Source organism: Aptenodytes patagonicus, chromosome 2, assembly GCF_965638725.1.
Source record: "Aptenodytes patagonicus chromosome 2, bAptPat1.pri.cur, whole genome shotgun sequence".
Lineage (NCBI taxonomy): Eukaryota > Metazoa > Chordata > Aves > Sphenisciformes > Spheniscidae > Aptenodytes > Aptenodytes patagonicus.
In genome coordinates this window covers 39,450,739-39,466,331 of record NC_134950.1, presented here as the reverse complement: position 1 = coordinate 39,466,331, position 15,593 = coordinate 39,450,739, and the positions used below count along the sequence as shown (strand labels likewise).

General features: G+C 38.2%; 1 protein-coding gene across 3 annotated transcripts in view; it reads right to left on the bottom strand.

Annotated features, from left to right (window-relative positions):
• PDE7A (phosphodiesterase 7A) overlaps positions 1–15,593 on the bottom strand; it is a 78,846-nt gene that overhangs the window by 30,852 nt on the left and 32,401 nt on the right. For 2 of the 3 annotated variants that reach the window (XM_076329628.1, XM_076329630.1), the window contains exon 2: positions 5,162–5,222. In XM_076329628.1, the coding sequence (XP_076185743.1) occupies positions 5,162–5,222 (61 nt within the window). Of the gene's footprint in view, positions 1–5,161; positions 5,223–12,675; positions 12,807–15,593 lie in introns of those variants that run through there. The other variant, XM_076329629.1, reaches the window with a different exon arrangement.

Here is a 15,593-nt window from a genome sequence, read left to right as displayed (position 1 = left end):
CGGGGGGGGGGGGGGGGGGGAGGAATCACTTCTACAGGACTGGAATTTATCACAGTAAACAAAGTAGAAATTCCTGTTGAGCCAAAAAGGCAGAAGAGCTGTCTCCATTATCATTGTACAGAACTACTTTTCAAGATTTCAGACAATAAATGTGCTTGGAAAAAATTGGTACGAGTGGAATTTGAAGATACCATACGTCCGTCTGAAGTTTCTATGTATATAGAAGCATAAAAAGGAATAGCATTAAACTGGCTGCACATTAGCACATTATGAAATGATGTGCTATTAGCACAGTGAAATTAATTTCTACTGCATATGTATAGTTAGTCCCAAAACATCCAGAAATACTGGACCATCGTTATGCATTCACTGTCCAGTTAATCTGACCTGCAAAGATCAGTAGATCCCAAATGCACCCACTTCATTGTGCTTGCACACAACATAACATACTCGCATCGATTTGCTCGGGAAATCCTGCACAAGTTTTTGTAACCCTATGACTCTGAAATTATACAGAATTTAATTTTAAGGAAGACACATGTTTATTATCATAGGTAACTTAAAAAAAGGCACAAGACATTTCAGATTTAAGATTACTTTTATCAGACAAAAAGACGCTGTTACATAATTCCTTCAAACAGCAACAGAAGTCCAACCTCAGAGCCAATCGTTATTATGGTAGCTGAAAGATAATTAAAATTCAACACCTAAAACAAAAGAACTTATGAATAGTTTTCATTTATTTAGGCCTTTTAAAAAAATATCAAAGTGGTTACAAAACCTTTTGAAACCATCAGATCGCACCATTTGCTTATAGGTAAATTCCCTTGCGGGGGAGGGGGGGCGGAAGTGGTAGCAAGCTGACAGTTTTTATCTTAAGTGTCTCTTCTTTAGCCACTCTGAAAAGACTCCTGTTTCCTAAGGGGAACACCTTAACGTTCAGCATCTTAATGACAGTGGACTTCCAGGAACAATTTTTTTCCCTCTTTGAGAGTTTCTGTAAATCCAAAGAATCAAGAGAAAGATTTAAAAAACATGAAGCCTTCCTTTCAAAATCTGATTTTGTGCACAAACATGACAAAATATCTAGTTAAATACTCAGCCAACAGATTTTTTTCCAGAATAGTTCTACGTGACCAGGATTGCTTGCATTTTTTAAGACAAAGGCCATACAGGCAGAAACTCAATTGAAGACTGAATAAATAGTGGAAGAAGGAATGTAAGAGGGAGGTTTGCAGCTACAACTGAAAGCTGAAAAGGAATCAGGGCTGTAACAAAACTTACCTTGAGACAGATCATTTAGTTCCCACCCCTCTCAGATTCCTGCTCACACCGCAAGGACAGCTCTGATACTTACGAGGCAGCTGAAATGCCATAGCTGACATCCCTGGGCATTAGGGTTACACAGCACATACTTCGTGCTACCCTAACACTCCAGTGTGGCACAGTAACAATGCAGCAGCTGCTTGGGGAGCTGAGGCCTTCTGGAGCAGGGGCAGAAATCTCAGAGATCACGGAGGACAGCTGGGAGCAGAAATTACGACAGCCACCTCAAGGTAAACCACCCAAGCCAAAGCCATGAAGTTGTGGAGAGCAGGATTTCCAGAAAGAATTACTAGCTTCACAGATTAAAGTTCCTATTAAATTTGTTGGAGAAACAGATGACAGGTCAGCCGAATATTCCGGAATTAAAGCAAAAGGAATACAACATAACAACCGCTACCGGAGAAGAGCGTGCACCTGCATTACACAGTAGCTGGCCTCCACTATTTCCTATTTGAAGTGATCAAGACCTCTAAAGGAGGGTAAAATCCTCCAGTTTTAGTTGAGAGGTGCATGCTCACCAATGCAAGCAGTCAGCGCCCCACTCTTTCTACCCCATGCACAGTAGCAAAACTTGCAGGCAATATAAAACAACAAGAAACCAGAAGAGCAAAGAAGAGAAAAATCAATAAAGTATCAAGATTACACAGAAGCACTTACAAGAAATTTTGAGAATTCCTCATAGCTGCTGAGAGAAGTAGCTGACTGAGGTGATGCAGATATATTAGCCCTTCCAAGGTCTTAAAAGAAAAATTCTACAATGCCGCATCTGTATCTATATTTTAAAAATAGTAAATAAGCCACTCGGGAGTGGCTCAGTGTATATTTTGGGAATGGGGTATGACAGATGAGTCATTAGACTCAATGCTGTTTGTTTATATCGATACTGATGAAGACAGTTGTTTATTTTGTGTGCCCCTAAAATTTGATCTTTTAAATTGAACCTGGAAACACTGCCATACCACAGGAATTTCTATTTACTTGGTGCAAATGAATTTGCATTAGATTCCCATTGGAACACCCTGAAAACATAAAAGGAAGCAACTCTACAGCCAGCACAACTAAACAGAGGCAGAGGGAGGTGTCCTAGATACCATTAGCTTTATATTTTTGGTCTGCTAAAATAAACACCTTATCGAGGTACATTTTATTAGTAGATACAGTCTGTTTGGAATAATAACCAACCAAGTAAAAGGCAAAACGTCTCATGACTGTGCCTAACTTCCCATTGAGTTACAGCTGAGGATTCCTCACAGCTTACTCTGCTAAAGTGTACTAAGATAAATAAAAAAACCAAAACCTTCACAATACTGTATGGGCAATGCAACACTTCACATTTCTTGCAAAAAATTCTAACAGAATATATTCATTCTTGAATCTACTCCGATATGAATGTTTCTACATACCCATGTGTCCAACTGTTCAGCTTTCAGGCTGGTCTTTTTTACAGTCCATTTACAAATACAACAGTAATAAATCTATAAATAGTTGCTAACTTGTACAGTATAGTGTACGTAACATTCGGGAAAACAAAGCGATCACCAACAAGTGAGAAAGTAATAAAAATTTAACATACTGATTCAAACATCCAATGAGCAATATTTGTTTGCTTGTTGGTACCCTCCTCCCCCCAGCCAAAGTTAGAAGAGGTCAATACTTTAAAAGACTTACTGCCTCTGGATAGCTAGCATCATTGAAAAGCAACAAATGCCAGCAAGAGTTATGCTATTTGTAACAAGCACCAATCACATAGTCCAGTAATTAATTCCAGTGAGAGAACAAGTGAAAATTTAATTTACTTAGCATCACGTTCTGAATATATTCCAGTTCCGCCTATGAGAATAGTCAAAGAAAGACTGCAAAACAAATGAGATTTTTCCCTCAGTTCAGGTCTATATACCAAGAACCCCAGGAGGTCATGCTTTGCTTTCCTCTAGATTTCTTGAGTATTACCACAAACCCTTCTGCAGAAATGATGGGCCTAACTACTTCATGGTACAGTTAAACTTCCAAAGTAGCAAAAGAAATCAGACTATTCTCCCCAGAAATTAAGAATTATTTTCTTACAAGCTGAGTTTCTATCACTAGCAGATTAATTTTAAAAAGATAAACACACATATACTTACAGTAACTTTAATTCAAGTATATCAGTGCCTTTTTTAAATAAATTAATACATATTTCCCCTGTTGTGGAATTGAAAGTACTCAATTTGTAGGATTCTGAAGCAGAAAAAAATTTGTATTTTCTAATTACAGCACAAAATAAATTTAGCTTTTAAAAAAAAGTATCACAAAATGAAGGAAACAAAACTACCTTAGGCCTGAATTTACTTTCTTATTCTTATGACTAGAGCAGAAAAATCCCATTTTGAAGAATTCTAGTGTTCATCCTGCAAGAAGGATGATTAAAAATGAAAAAGTTATTTTAACTTTTGAAAATGAAATAAACCTATTTCCAACAAAAAAAACAGCAGCTTTTTCAATAAACATTTAGAAGCCAGCATCTTCTGTCCTCCTCCTCTTAAATCTCCAAAGTAATTACATTCTCTTATCAAAAATCCTTCTGTAGACAGTCAGTGCTATAGTATTAACAACTTCACAAACTTAAAAAATCAAAATAATTGAAAAACAAAAATGCAAAAATGCTAAGTCAAAATTGGATTTATATATACATACGCACACGTATGCCTACATATGTAGGTTGTGACTATAAATTCATATATATACACACACATGTGTACACATGCATATAGCTTACGACTTTAAATTCATAGACAACACAGTTATGAATTTCTGGGGACTTTCATATGTACAATACCCAACTAAATTGAAAAGACTCAGGGCATAAAAAGACATGTTCTGGCTGATTTAGTTGGAGCCAGTTAAGAATTTATAATCACTAGCTGTTGATGTTCATTGAGCCATTCGAGACATCATGCAAGCATTCATAGTCCATTTCAACACAAAATCATAGCTCAAGATGGCTTAAATTAAGTGGCATAATTTTGCAGTGAAACAGACTCAGCATATATACACAGTCCCCATGCCATCTGCACCACTGGCAGCCTCCAGAAGAGGTGCGGGAAGTACTGAATCCGGCAGCCAGATCTGCAAGAGCTTTGCATCTTTCTCCCCTCAATGACTGACCTCAACTCCCTCCATGCACTCACTACCACAGAAGGTCTCCCCCAGGTGCTTGCCCCTCCCAATACTCTTCTTTCATTTTAATTCGGCTTTACCCTTTATTTAGTTGCTACTCTGGAAACATTCTTCAGTAAGTTGACTAAACTACTGGCCCTGTCATGTGTCCTTTCACTTCTCAAGTCATCTTCTAGGATTAATAAGAGAAGTATTGTTTAAAATCATACAATTATTTTAAGAACACCTTGAACATTTCAGAGACGCAGTATTGAAGTTTTTAGAAGTGTGTGGTAACTCTCACACAAATGTTCTCTAAGCTACAGTTTTAACCAGAAGGATACCACGCAGAGGTGATAAATTCCATCACAGAAATAAAGATCAATCATGAGTCACCTGGAAAACTTAACTTCTACCAAACACATTACATTAATTATAAGAACTTTTTTTTTTTTTAAATATAGGAGTAAAACAACTGACACAACGGTTAACTGGGAAAAAAAAAGAAAAAAAGGCAAACAACCAAAAAACCCAAGTCAACACAAAAGAACCCAAACTCTTCTAAAGAATCTAACCAGAATATTATCCAGGAGAAAGGGAATCATAAGTTTAAGAATTCAATACTCAAATATAAAAAAATAATTATTTTAAATCAATCATAAACATTAGAACTCTGCAATATAGAAACTGCTATGCTTACCTAGCATACGAATGTACAACGCAGTCTGATCAGAGCTGTCATAGGAGATTGCTCCACGTCTCTGCAAAAGAAAAAAGGTATATTTTATGCAAGTTAGAACTGAATCACTTTCAAACTGAAATGAAAATAAAGTATCAGTTGTCCATTTCCAATTTAACTCTCAAAATTAATTTTGGAAATTTGAACATACATCTTTCAAATATATATATATACTGATTTTGTTTTAGGAGGGGACAAAGGAAGGACAGGAATTGGTAGTGAAGAGATTATGAAAAACAGGACCAGAGTGTGGAAAAAAATATCCCCCCTAAATTTCTTTCCTGATGCTCCTCAATCATTCCTCACAATAAAAAAAATACACAGAACAAGATTACGCAGACAAAAAATGTGCTCCTCATAGCCTTCTAGAATGTAATACTTAAATACTTGCAGTTCCTGGTTTATTTGTTTATTTACTTTTACCTATGGGTATTTCCATCTTGCAAAGCTAAAAGTAGATTTAAAAGTAGTAAAAGAACTCAAACGACACCATTACTGCAGTCCTAGGAATTCAACCTATATTCTGCAAGGGCAGGACTTGGCTGCCACATGCTACTTTCATTCTACCCAGTACCTTCTACAGGCAAATTGAGGTACCACTGAGGCAGGATGTAATACATAAAGGTATTTTAAAGAAAATAAGCAAGTGGTATTTCACATTTGATGATAAAAGTCTAAAAGAGTCATCAAGCTATCTGTGCATGACACTGAAATACTCCCATATAGGCTGTATTTCTTACCTACAAAAAATATGTATGTTCCATACTTATTCAGCTAATGCGATAATAGTTATAATTCAGGAAGTCTCCCACAAGTGTGGTGAACTGGTCCCCCCCCAGCTAAAAACTGGGGGAATGTTCTCATAGTTACACAACACTGGCATCATGTTGTCTTCAAAGCTTGGTACAACCTAGCACCCAGCCTCACACCTTGCCTTTACTGTACTTTCACCATCTCCTGCCACTTCCTAGGGCCTTCATTAATGTTATTTCTTAACCCTAGGATCAGAGAATCACCTTCACAACCCGACTTTAATTTTGCCGGTTCACAACAATTGTTTTTTAAAGAAATAAGATTTTGTGTGTGTGTGTGCACATTAAAAATTCCTATGACCTTTCCATGTCCACCACACTTCTTATTTACACTGAGGACAGTGAAGTCCTGGGTGCCACAAAAGGTTATCATACCCCTTTGAGAACTTCAGATAAAAGCCAGCCTGGAGGTGAACGCAGTCACCCATTTTTTCCTCTGTGTAGCAGGAACAACACTACACCAGGGACACACAACAGCCTGAAAATGCACAAGTTCAAAAGATGGGAAACCAAACGATGTTAGGGAACAGGACAGAAAAATAGATGTTGGACATTGAGAAGAATTCTAAAAGAAAGAAAAAGAGATAAAGAAACAAATTACTTGGAAGGGGGAAAAAAGGCAAAGTTACTTACAAATATCTATCTATAGAGCAAATTGAATGCACACAAAGAAAGACTAGAGATTAATAACCTCTATCAGCATGATTTGTACAACTGATGTGTTGACTCCAAACCCAGAAGTTACACTTCATTTTTTTAATATTCTTAATGTTAAAACAAGAAAAAACCTTATACTTGAAGTCAGAAAAGTTTTTCTAAAGGCAAGCTTAATATTTAATTACAGAAATGACCAAAGACCTAGCTCCAAATGGGGTCCAATTATAGTAGCTGTTGTAAAGACTACAAGGAGGAACTCCCTGTACAGCACTTTTATGTTGTCTTAGCTTTTATTCTGTATTTTCTTGGAAGATCATAAACCATGCAAATAATCCTTCCCTTGAAATACGTTTGTACAGCATTTATCACAGCAATGTGCCTGTCCTGATGGGATAGGCAGCAATCATCTCATCAGCCAGAAAATGATGCTGATTTCCCACTAACATTTTCAAATTTCTTCATACAACCTACCTTTGAATTTTAGCAAAACTCAGCTGAATATATTTTCAGTAGCCTGGAACATTTCGTATCACTGACTAGGCACAATCAGTGATGTAATTTAGTGCTAACTTGCAATTTGCACCTGTCTATCACAGATTTCTGGACATGTCCAGTACAGTTCTGTAATCTAATACAGGAGAAAGCTAAGCACACATGCAGCTAGAAGAACCATGCCCAAATGGAGCATTAGTCTCTGAGAAGGAAAACAATATGCAAGAATTTACTGAAAAATAAATCCTTTTGATATGTTGATTCTAAAAATATTACTTGCTCTCTAAAAGCTAAAATATCATTTGCTAGTTAAAGTAGTACATCCATGTATGATATCAAACACAAAGCACATTTTTAAAAACATAAACTAATAGCATATATAAACAAGTGATTTCGTTCTGCAAGGACTCTCAAAGATCTCATAGGAATCTTTGAACAATCAAATCCTTTTAAAATTTGGTTTCCTAAGGAAAAAGAGACAATTTATTGTGTAAACCTTATTAATACTTCAAAAGTAGTAGGACCATTCAGCTAATTTTGCTAAAAGGGTAGAGGTCCTAAACATACTTCATTCATTAAAATTTGTTAAATAAAATAGGTAAGAGGAAAACACTTATTAGCAAGCTCCACCAAGGGACAGATACAGGGTGGGTGATGAGTGGTCAGACCTCATACCGTTAGATCAGGCAAATAAGCGAGGTACAGATAGTTAGGAGCACTGTGGTGGACAGTCAGAGGAGGGAGCTAATGATAGAGGTTTTTAGCAATGTGTGGTAGGTAGGTAAATTAAATATTACGCTCACTCAGCCATGGATTGCTTTGTGTTAGCTCACGCTCTGAATAGGTAACAGACTATGTACCCCAGGTTGAGGTATATCACCTATTTTCCCACTTCAAATAATACTGTCAGCATATTAGTTATACTACCCCCCTACACCACTCTAGAAAGAAAAGAAAAAAAAAAAGGCAAAAAGACAAGTAATTCGATCCACCCTGCCTGTGGTTCTTTAAGATACTCTGCCCAGATTCCACTTTTTAAATCCAGCAAACAAAGACCGGATTTAATACATCAGCTTCTACTGAGATGTGAACTGTCACGTGCAGCGAATTTGTAAGTGGAAAGGCAAATACATCTAGAAGAACTAAAGTTCCTGTAAAGCACTCAACGGTTCAAACAATTTAACCACCAGGATTCTACCCTCAGTGACTGCCACAAATGCCTCCTCCCTCACTGCTAATCAAAGAAGGCCCACTCTCTGTAGCCTACACCAAGACATCAAGACTATACTTACACTAAAAATTTACCTTCCTTACACAGTCGAGATGACTGTAGCGTTCACTGTATCAGCCTACAGAAACCTTTGCTAAAAATTTCACAGACAGAGCTTGACTTACGGCACTTCAAAATATCACGTTATTGTTAATATTGTTAACTCATTTAGCGTAAAATTTTATTTCTAGATCTCTGCCACCTCTTTCATCTACCTGAAGCTTTGTACCTGTTAACAACTGTAAAGCATATTGAACTCCTTGACCCTCTGTACAAGTCTCAAACAAATAAGCATCATTCCAACAGGCAGACAGAATTACTAGTGCTCAAACTGAAGACAGTCCTCATGTGTTTAGGCAGGTTCCCTTTTCAAGCACAAGGACAACTTGGTCTGGTGGGAATATCTGCTGGACTCCAAGTGATTCAACAAATTCCTCAAATGATTAGGTGAGGTTCTTAACCACTCCGCTCTTTTCCAGACATGAGTACAGCCATCTGAACTGGGTGTGCTGTTTTGCCTCAGCAGCGAAGACATGTCAGAAACGTGACTGGGAAGGATTGTTTACACTGGACTTCCACTTTGAAAACCTCACCTTAAATTTCAGTTTCATATTAGAAGGTCATTTATTCTTCCAAAGGGCAATACAGTAAGAAAAGCTTTCATTTCTCCTCTCTTTTGTCACATCTTTATGGAAAGTGAATGGAAGAAGTTCAAACTAAAGTGGAAGATCCATTAATCCTTGAATAACAACAACAATACAAGGAACTTCACAAAAATAGGTGAAGGGAGTATCTGCCAAAAGATAGATTCAAGTCAGATCTTTCTGAAAATCTTTTCAAAGAGTATAGGAAGTTATTAAAGGCCATGCAACGGGAACGACATGCCAAAATAGCACACAGATATATCTTCAAAGGGAAACCGCTTCAGTGATGCTAGGGAGTACAGCATATACACATAACACTTGGAAACAGAGCACCTGCTGCTGTTTGTGCCAAACAGAAATGTTTCCATTAATGTATCAGTTTTATCACAAAGCCTTCCCGATCCAGTTCAGAGCAGAGCACCAGCATTACGGTCGAGCACTTCATTTTGGCAAGCGCCAGCTAGCCAGCTTTCAGACTGTCAAGCGAAACAATTGCTGGTCTGTCGTGGTTTAACCCCAGCTGGCAACTGAGCACCACACAGCCGCTCGCTCACTCCCCTCCCCCCCCCTCGGTGGGATGGGGGAGAGAATCAGAAGAGTAGAAGTGAGAAAACTCGTGGGTTGAGATAAGAACAGTTTAATAGTTGAAATAAAATAGTAATAATAATAACAAGAATAATAAAAGAATATACAAAGCAAGTGATGCACAATGCAATTGCTCACCACCTGCTGACTGATGCCCAGCCAGTCCCTGAGCAGCGGCCCCCCCAGCCAGCTTTCCCCAGTTTATGTACTGAGCATGACGTCACATGGTATGGAATGTCCCCTTGGCCAGTTTGGGTCAGCTGTCCTGGCTGTGCCCCCTCCCAGCTTCTTGTGCACCTCCAGCCTTCTCAGTCAGTAGAGCATGGGAAGCGGAAAAGTCCTTGACCAGTGTAAGCACTGCTTAGCAACAACTAAAACATCGGTGTGTTATCAACACTATTCTCATCCTTAATCCAAAACACAGCACTGCACCAGCTACTAGGAAGAAAATTAACTCTATCCCAGCCGAAAACAGGACATGGTCTCATTCTGTAACAGCACAAAGAAACTGGTAGAGCTGTTGGCCTTCAAAATTCATTACCTCGCATCAGAAAGAACTCTCTATGCTTTTTGATGGAGTACAACACCCTCATTTTGTGACTCAGTTGTTTATTCAGAAGCTGGGAAAGAAAAGCCAGAGGACAGCAACACAACCAGTCAGGTGTTTTCACCTACTTGGCTTTTCTGCCCAAGTTATTTGCCCAACAATCAAAGGATTGTTTTCAGGAAGAGAAATTGAGAACAAGTTTGGAGAAGTTGTTATATCATGGCACCTGCAATTTATTGGTTATGCTGCCCCAAATATACACACTTGGAAACTATTTAAGATTCTAAGACAGTTCATCAACTAGAAGTCCCTAGAATGACAAACTAATTAGACCGGATTTCTCCAACTAATATTGGATTTCAAAAGTGAGACTGTCATTTATTATAATTCTTAGAATTATTTCAAGTAATTAAAAGTTCCATGCTAATGTAAGATCCACAGTTTTCCACAAGACATCACCAAGTTTTTACTCACTAAAGTACTGGAAAATGTTCTTTTAAAGCACTCTAAGAAACCGTCGTTGAACTCAGGCAAGCCACTGCAAAACAGTCCTACTACTATTTTCTAAGTATTTCACTGGAGTTCAAAGCAGTATTTTGAAAGTTTATCAAACCAGCGATAAGAAAATATAGTTAATTTCAGGAAGGCAATAATAATCAGCAATAAGACACACACACACACCCCTTCAAATATCTGAATGTGATAATTTTAATATTTTCTTCCATATAAAGCTATTTCACATGATCGTCTCCCAAGACAGATGGCAATCATTTATGAACTTAGCTATTGTTTGAATGATAGTTATCAACGTTAGTGATATAGACATCTAACAAGCATCTGTAAGGTATTTTCTCTTATACACCTTAGTTGTATATCATGTGGCATCGTAAGATTTGCCCAAAGTTTTATCAACATAAAAACTTCAAGATTTAACAAAAATATACAAAACAAAAGCTTGAAAACTGATCAGAAAAGAAAGCATAGTTAAAAAAAAGCATAAGTGATTGACTTAAGTGAGGACAGAAACACACAGGGGTATTACCTTTAGAAACTAAATCAGAATGGCAGAAGGACTCAAAAGCAACAGCAAAAATAGGATAATTGGATGAACACAAAAAAAAATTATTTAAAAGAAACAACCGTTAGCACATTTAAGAACACAACCATAAGTAGCAGAGGTTTTTATGCTTAACCGTGTTATGTCAGCTACCTGGAATTCCTATTTTTCCCACCTAACAGAATCTTTGACCGAACTGAATTAGACATAATCCTTGAGCAGGCTTTTTATGTCAAGTTTCAGAAAACCAGCAATTTGACAGTATACCAGTAAAATGCAGATGATGTGCTAGGCTAGCACACCAGCTGTAAAACTTTGGCATTTAGAATATGCCTTCAGTCACAAGTGAACATCCATTAGGGTATCCTGATCTTTTTCTTGATGTGACAAAAGTTATCACAAGTACTAGCAACTAAGCCTGACCGTTTTGGCTTTAAGTAAATTTAGAACTGTGTCATTGGCAATGACTGGAGAGTTCAGGCATGGATACCTGGCAAAGCTTGTTTTGACAACAAATTCAAACTCATATTTGTTCAGATTCTCCTGTTAATTGTACAAAAATGTTAAAATTGTGTATTAATAAAAAAATCTATCTATATATAAATGCATGAAGTCTTTTTTTTTTTTTTCTTTTTTTCCCCAGTTTCCCTCATTCTCTCCAATGGTTCTGGCCCTCCTTCACAATCCTAAACTTAAATTTATTTCTCCTTCTGGAATTAATTGCAGGTTAGACAGCTATGCTGAGAAGAGCCTGGTCTCATCTCCAGGCACCAATCCCACCTTTATGTACTACCACAATATACATTATGGGGACACTTACGTTCTTTAGAATGAGAGAATAGGAACTCCCAATTTTGTCTAACATTAGCACGCATTTTTCAAAACACAGGCATCTCAAATGGAAAGGCTACAAAGTAAGCGAAGTAGCCAGTTCTTCACCTAAGCAAACAAAACTGGTAGGTTCCACTCCCGTAACCCTGAAATCAACAACACAAAAAGGATATCCTGTCCAGGAAGCAAAACACACTAATTTGTATTATTCTCACTATCTTTAAAATTGTTTTTCCTTATTTTCACAAAGCCTTTGAAGAGCTATAAAATTGAAGATCTGTTAGTAAAGGAGGCAAGCAAACGCCTGCCATTCAGAAGCCATTTCAGTCCCCTTTTCCCCGTCTCCTAACTGGCACTGCTACAAATACACTCTTCCCACTTCAAGGCAGGCAAAAGTCGAGAGCTGCAAAATCATGTATGAACACTTAAGAAACACAATTTTAAATGACGAATGATGTGTTTCCAAAACAGATTAGCTATAAAAAGGAAAAATAAGTACTCGTGAAGTTCTTAATGACTTGTTTTCTCTCAGGCTACTTATAAACCCAGTTAGTCAAAACAGAATAATAAACCAGCCTACCTTAGAAGTAACCCATTTGATAAGGATCAGAGCTAAACACCAGATCAATGCAATTCCCATTGGATCACCCCGAAGACCTGAAGCATACTCTCCTCCCCGATCCCCGCCAGGGCTGGAAGCTGTGTGAGGGCTGAAGAGCCCGAGCAGTGGCGCGCAGCGGTAAGGCAGAAGGCGGGCGGGCGGGCGCGCGCTGCCTGCACCGCCAGCAGCTGCGCGAAGGCTGCAGCCGTCTGACCGCCCAGCCACTCGCTCCGCGGAGCAGCGCTGCCCCGTACGCCCCGCTGCCAACTCCCCACTCAACGAGAGAGTTTTACAACCGGAGGACACGGCAAATAGTAAAACCTTGCGAAACCCTACAGAAACGCTAAGGGAAATGAAAAACTGCGATTACATGCCTTTATAACACATTTTTATACAGCAAAGTGTGCTAGACTACAGGATCAAACTCCAGTACTCAAACCACCTGAGCTAATTCAGGATACTGCCTTGCCTTTAAATGCTATCAAGAGCCTGTTTCCAGCAGATTTCACCACAGCTGATACTCAGAAGTTCCTTTTATCTCTGCCACCTGGAGAACTGCTATGAACTGAACTTCAAAACGTATTTCAAGATTATTTATAGTAGGTTGCTATAAAAGCAATGTTAATGAAAGAAAGTTAACGCACTGAATACACGCAATCATTGAAACCAGTCATGATTCTCTGATCTCTTCTTTTGTCCACTAAATACCAAGCCATCCTTCACACTACCCTTCTAGCCACACATACTCATGCCTGAACTGGCATGTTGCTTCGGTTTATTGCTCCAAGGGTTGAACTTGCCTACAATCCCCCTCACACCCACCCCACCACCCCCCGGCACTTTCCAGGGTTGGAAAGCAGACTAACTTCCTCTAAGAGCCCTGATTATGCAGCCAAGCAGTCCTATGTACTTGGTGCAGCTTTGAGATTCATTTCCATTTTCGTCATTTTAAGCTGACAAAATGTTTCATTTCAGAAATACAAAGAAATCTCAAATAGTTTGGAAAAAAAGCAGCTACGGAGGGAAAAAAGGAACAGCGTGTGGGATACTGAGTTTAAAAGGATGAAGTTGAATAATTGAAAGATAAATTATATGAAGATTCTGCTCCTCCTATGATTATTTTTTTATTATAAGATGATCATATTGCAAATTCCAATATGTGCGCAAAATACAAGTTAGCACAGATTACAAAAGGAGTAACTTTAGCACTGAGAAATGAATTTCCTCCTACCCACAGGAAAAGGGGACACATACCACAGCAGATATTTACTGAATGAAGGAGAAGACTCAGTAACTGGGATAGGGCTTTTTGTTATTTTATAATATGATTCCCAAATATTTGTGCTGGCTAAGCCATAATCACGATCTCGGCACCAGCTGTGGGTTCTTACAGCACCATTACATTCCAAACACATACCTTCTGCTCTCTCCCCTCCCCATGCCCCTGAAAACCAGTCAGATCAAAAACAAAGGCAAGAACATTCAGAATAGACTTTCTGGTACCTCACTTAATGAATACAGCACTTACCTAAAGGTCTGCCAAGTTCCACCCAAAATACAAACTGAGGTAGATTTAAAAACATTACCATCTCCAAACACTCGACAAGGTTAAGACACCCTGACAATTAGTCATCACCAGTCTGATGTTACTTTAAAAAAAAAACAAAAACCCACAATAAATGGCATTAGGCTATATCTGCATTAGCAATTTGGCACAACTGGAGCAGATCAAAACACAGCTGCTGCTGAGGTCTTTACACCTATACTATATGAAGCCCAGGAGGCTTTTTTTGCAGGCCACATTTACTCAAACTTCCTGAACTGGACCCCACCACAGGAGGTTCAAAGCTGCCAAAAATGACTGATAACTGGTCAAACCTCTATGACCCTATCAAAGATTAGAGTACATTTGGTGCACGCAAGGAGTGGAATGGCTTAGTTTCTTTTGAAAGGAGCCTAGTTAGCACATACCGAAACCACTCTGGAAAACAAATAAATGGGCATGACAAACAGGGACAATGAGGTGATTTGCTTCAAGACTGAACTCTCCTCCAAATAAAACTCTAACACAAATAGCCTTATACTCTTTGAAAGGTCAAGCATTTCTCTCCGTCACCACTATTTTCAATCCCTGATCAGCCTTCTCTGTTTTCCTGTCTCAAAACACATGAAGATGTTCTTGGAGTCTGTGAATGGTCTTATCCTGGGTGCATGGAGCAAGCCCTTCTTCCACCAATATCGGAAACACAACATTATCTTAGAAAACAGTGATACAAAGTAACCACCCTTTCCTCTTTTGTCTTCCAATAGTAAGTGGTTTAATTAATTAGCCTTCTCTTACTGAAAGTTTTTCTTAAAACTATTGTCTCATGCATAAGTTTAATACCAGAACACAGGAATAAAAATATCTGCCCATCTGTTAAGCGCCACTACAACATTATTTGTTTTAACTATGGCTTGGAAATGGAAAGACTGTTTCAGAAATAGGATTCTTAATTTGGAGACAGAAGACCAAAAAGTGCACTGATTTGTATGAGAAGTATAAGAAATCAACAAAGAAGCTAAAGTGCTTCTTTTGGGGAAAGTACTGCTTTAAATAATCCCATTAACAATTTGAAGGTGAAATAAATGATGTTTTACAAGTATATGAAAGAAATTATTCAAGGTCATTATCAAGTATGGTAAACCCTCAGATACAAGTCTACATAAAAATAAGATAGTACTAAATTCCCTCTGTGATAACATGCTACCTATTAATAATAAGCATGATAACATGCTTAACCGTATTTATATTAACAGCATGTAAAGACAGCAGAGGAATAAGCCTATCATTCACCAATTCATCAGCACGTAGTGAAAAAAACACAACCCACACAGCTCTCAACTAATTTCCATCT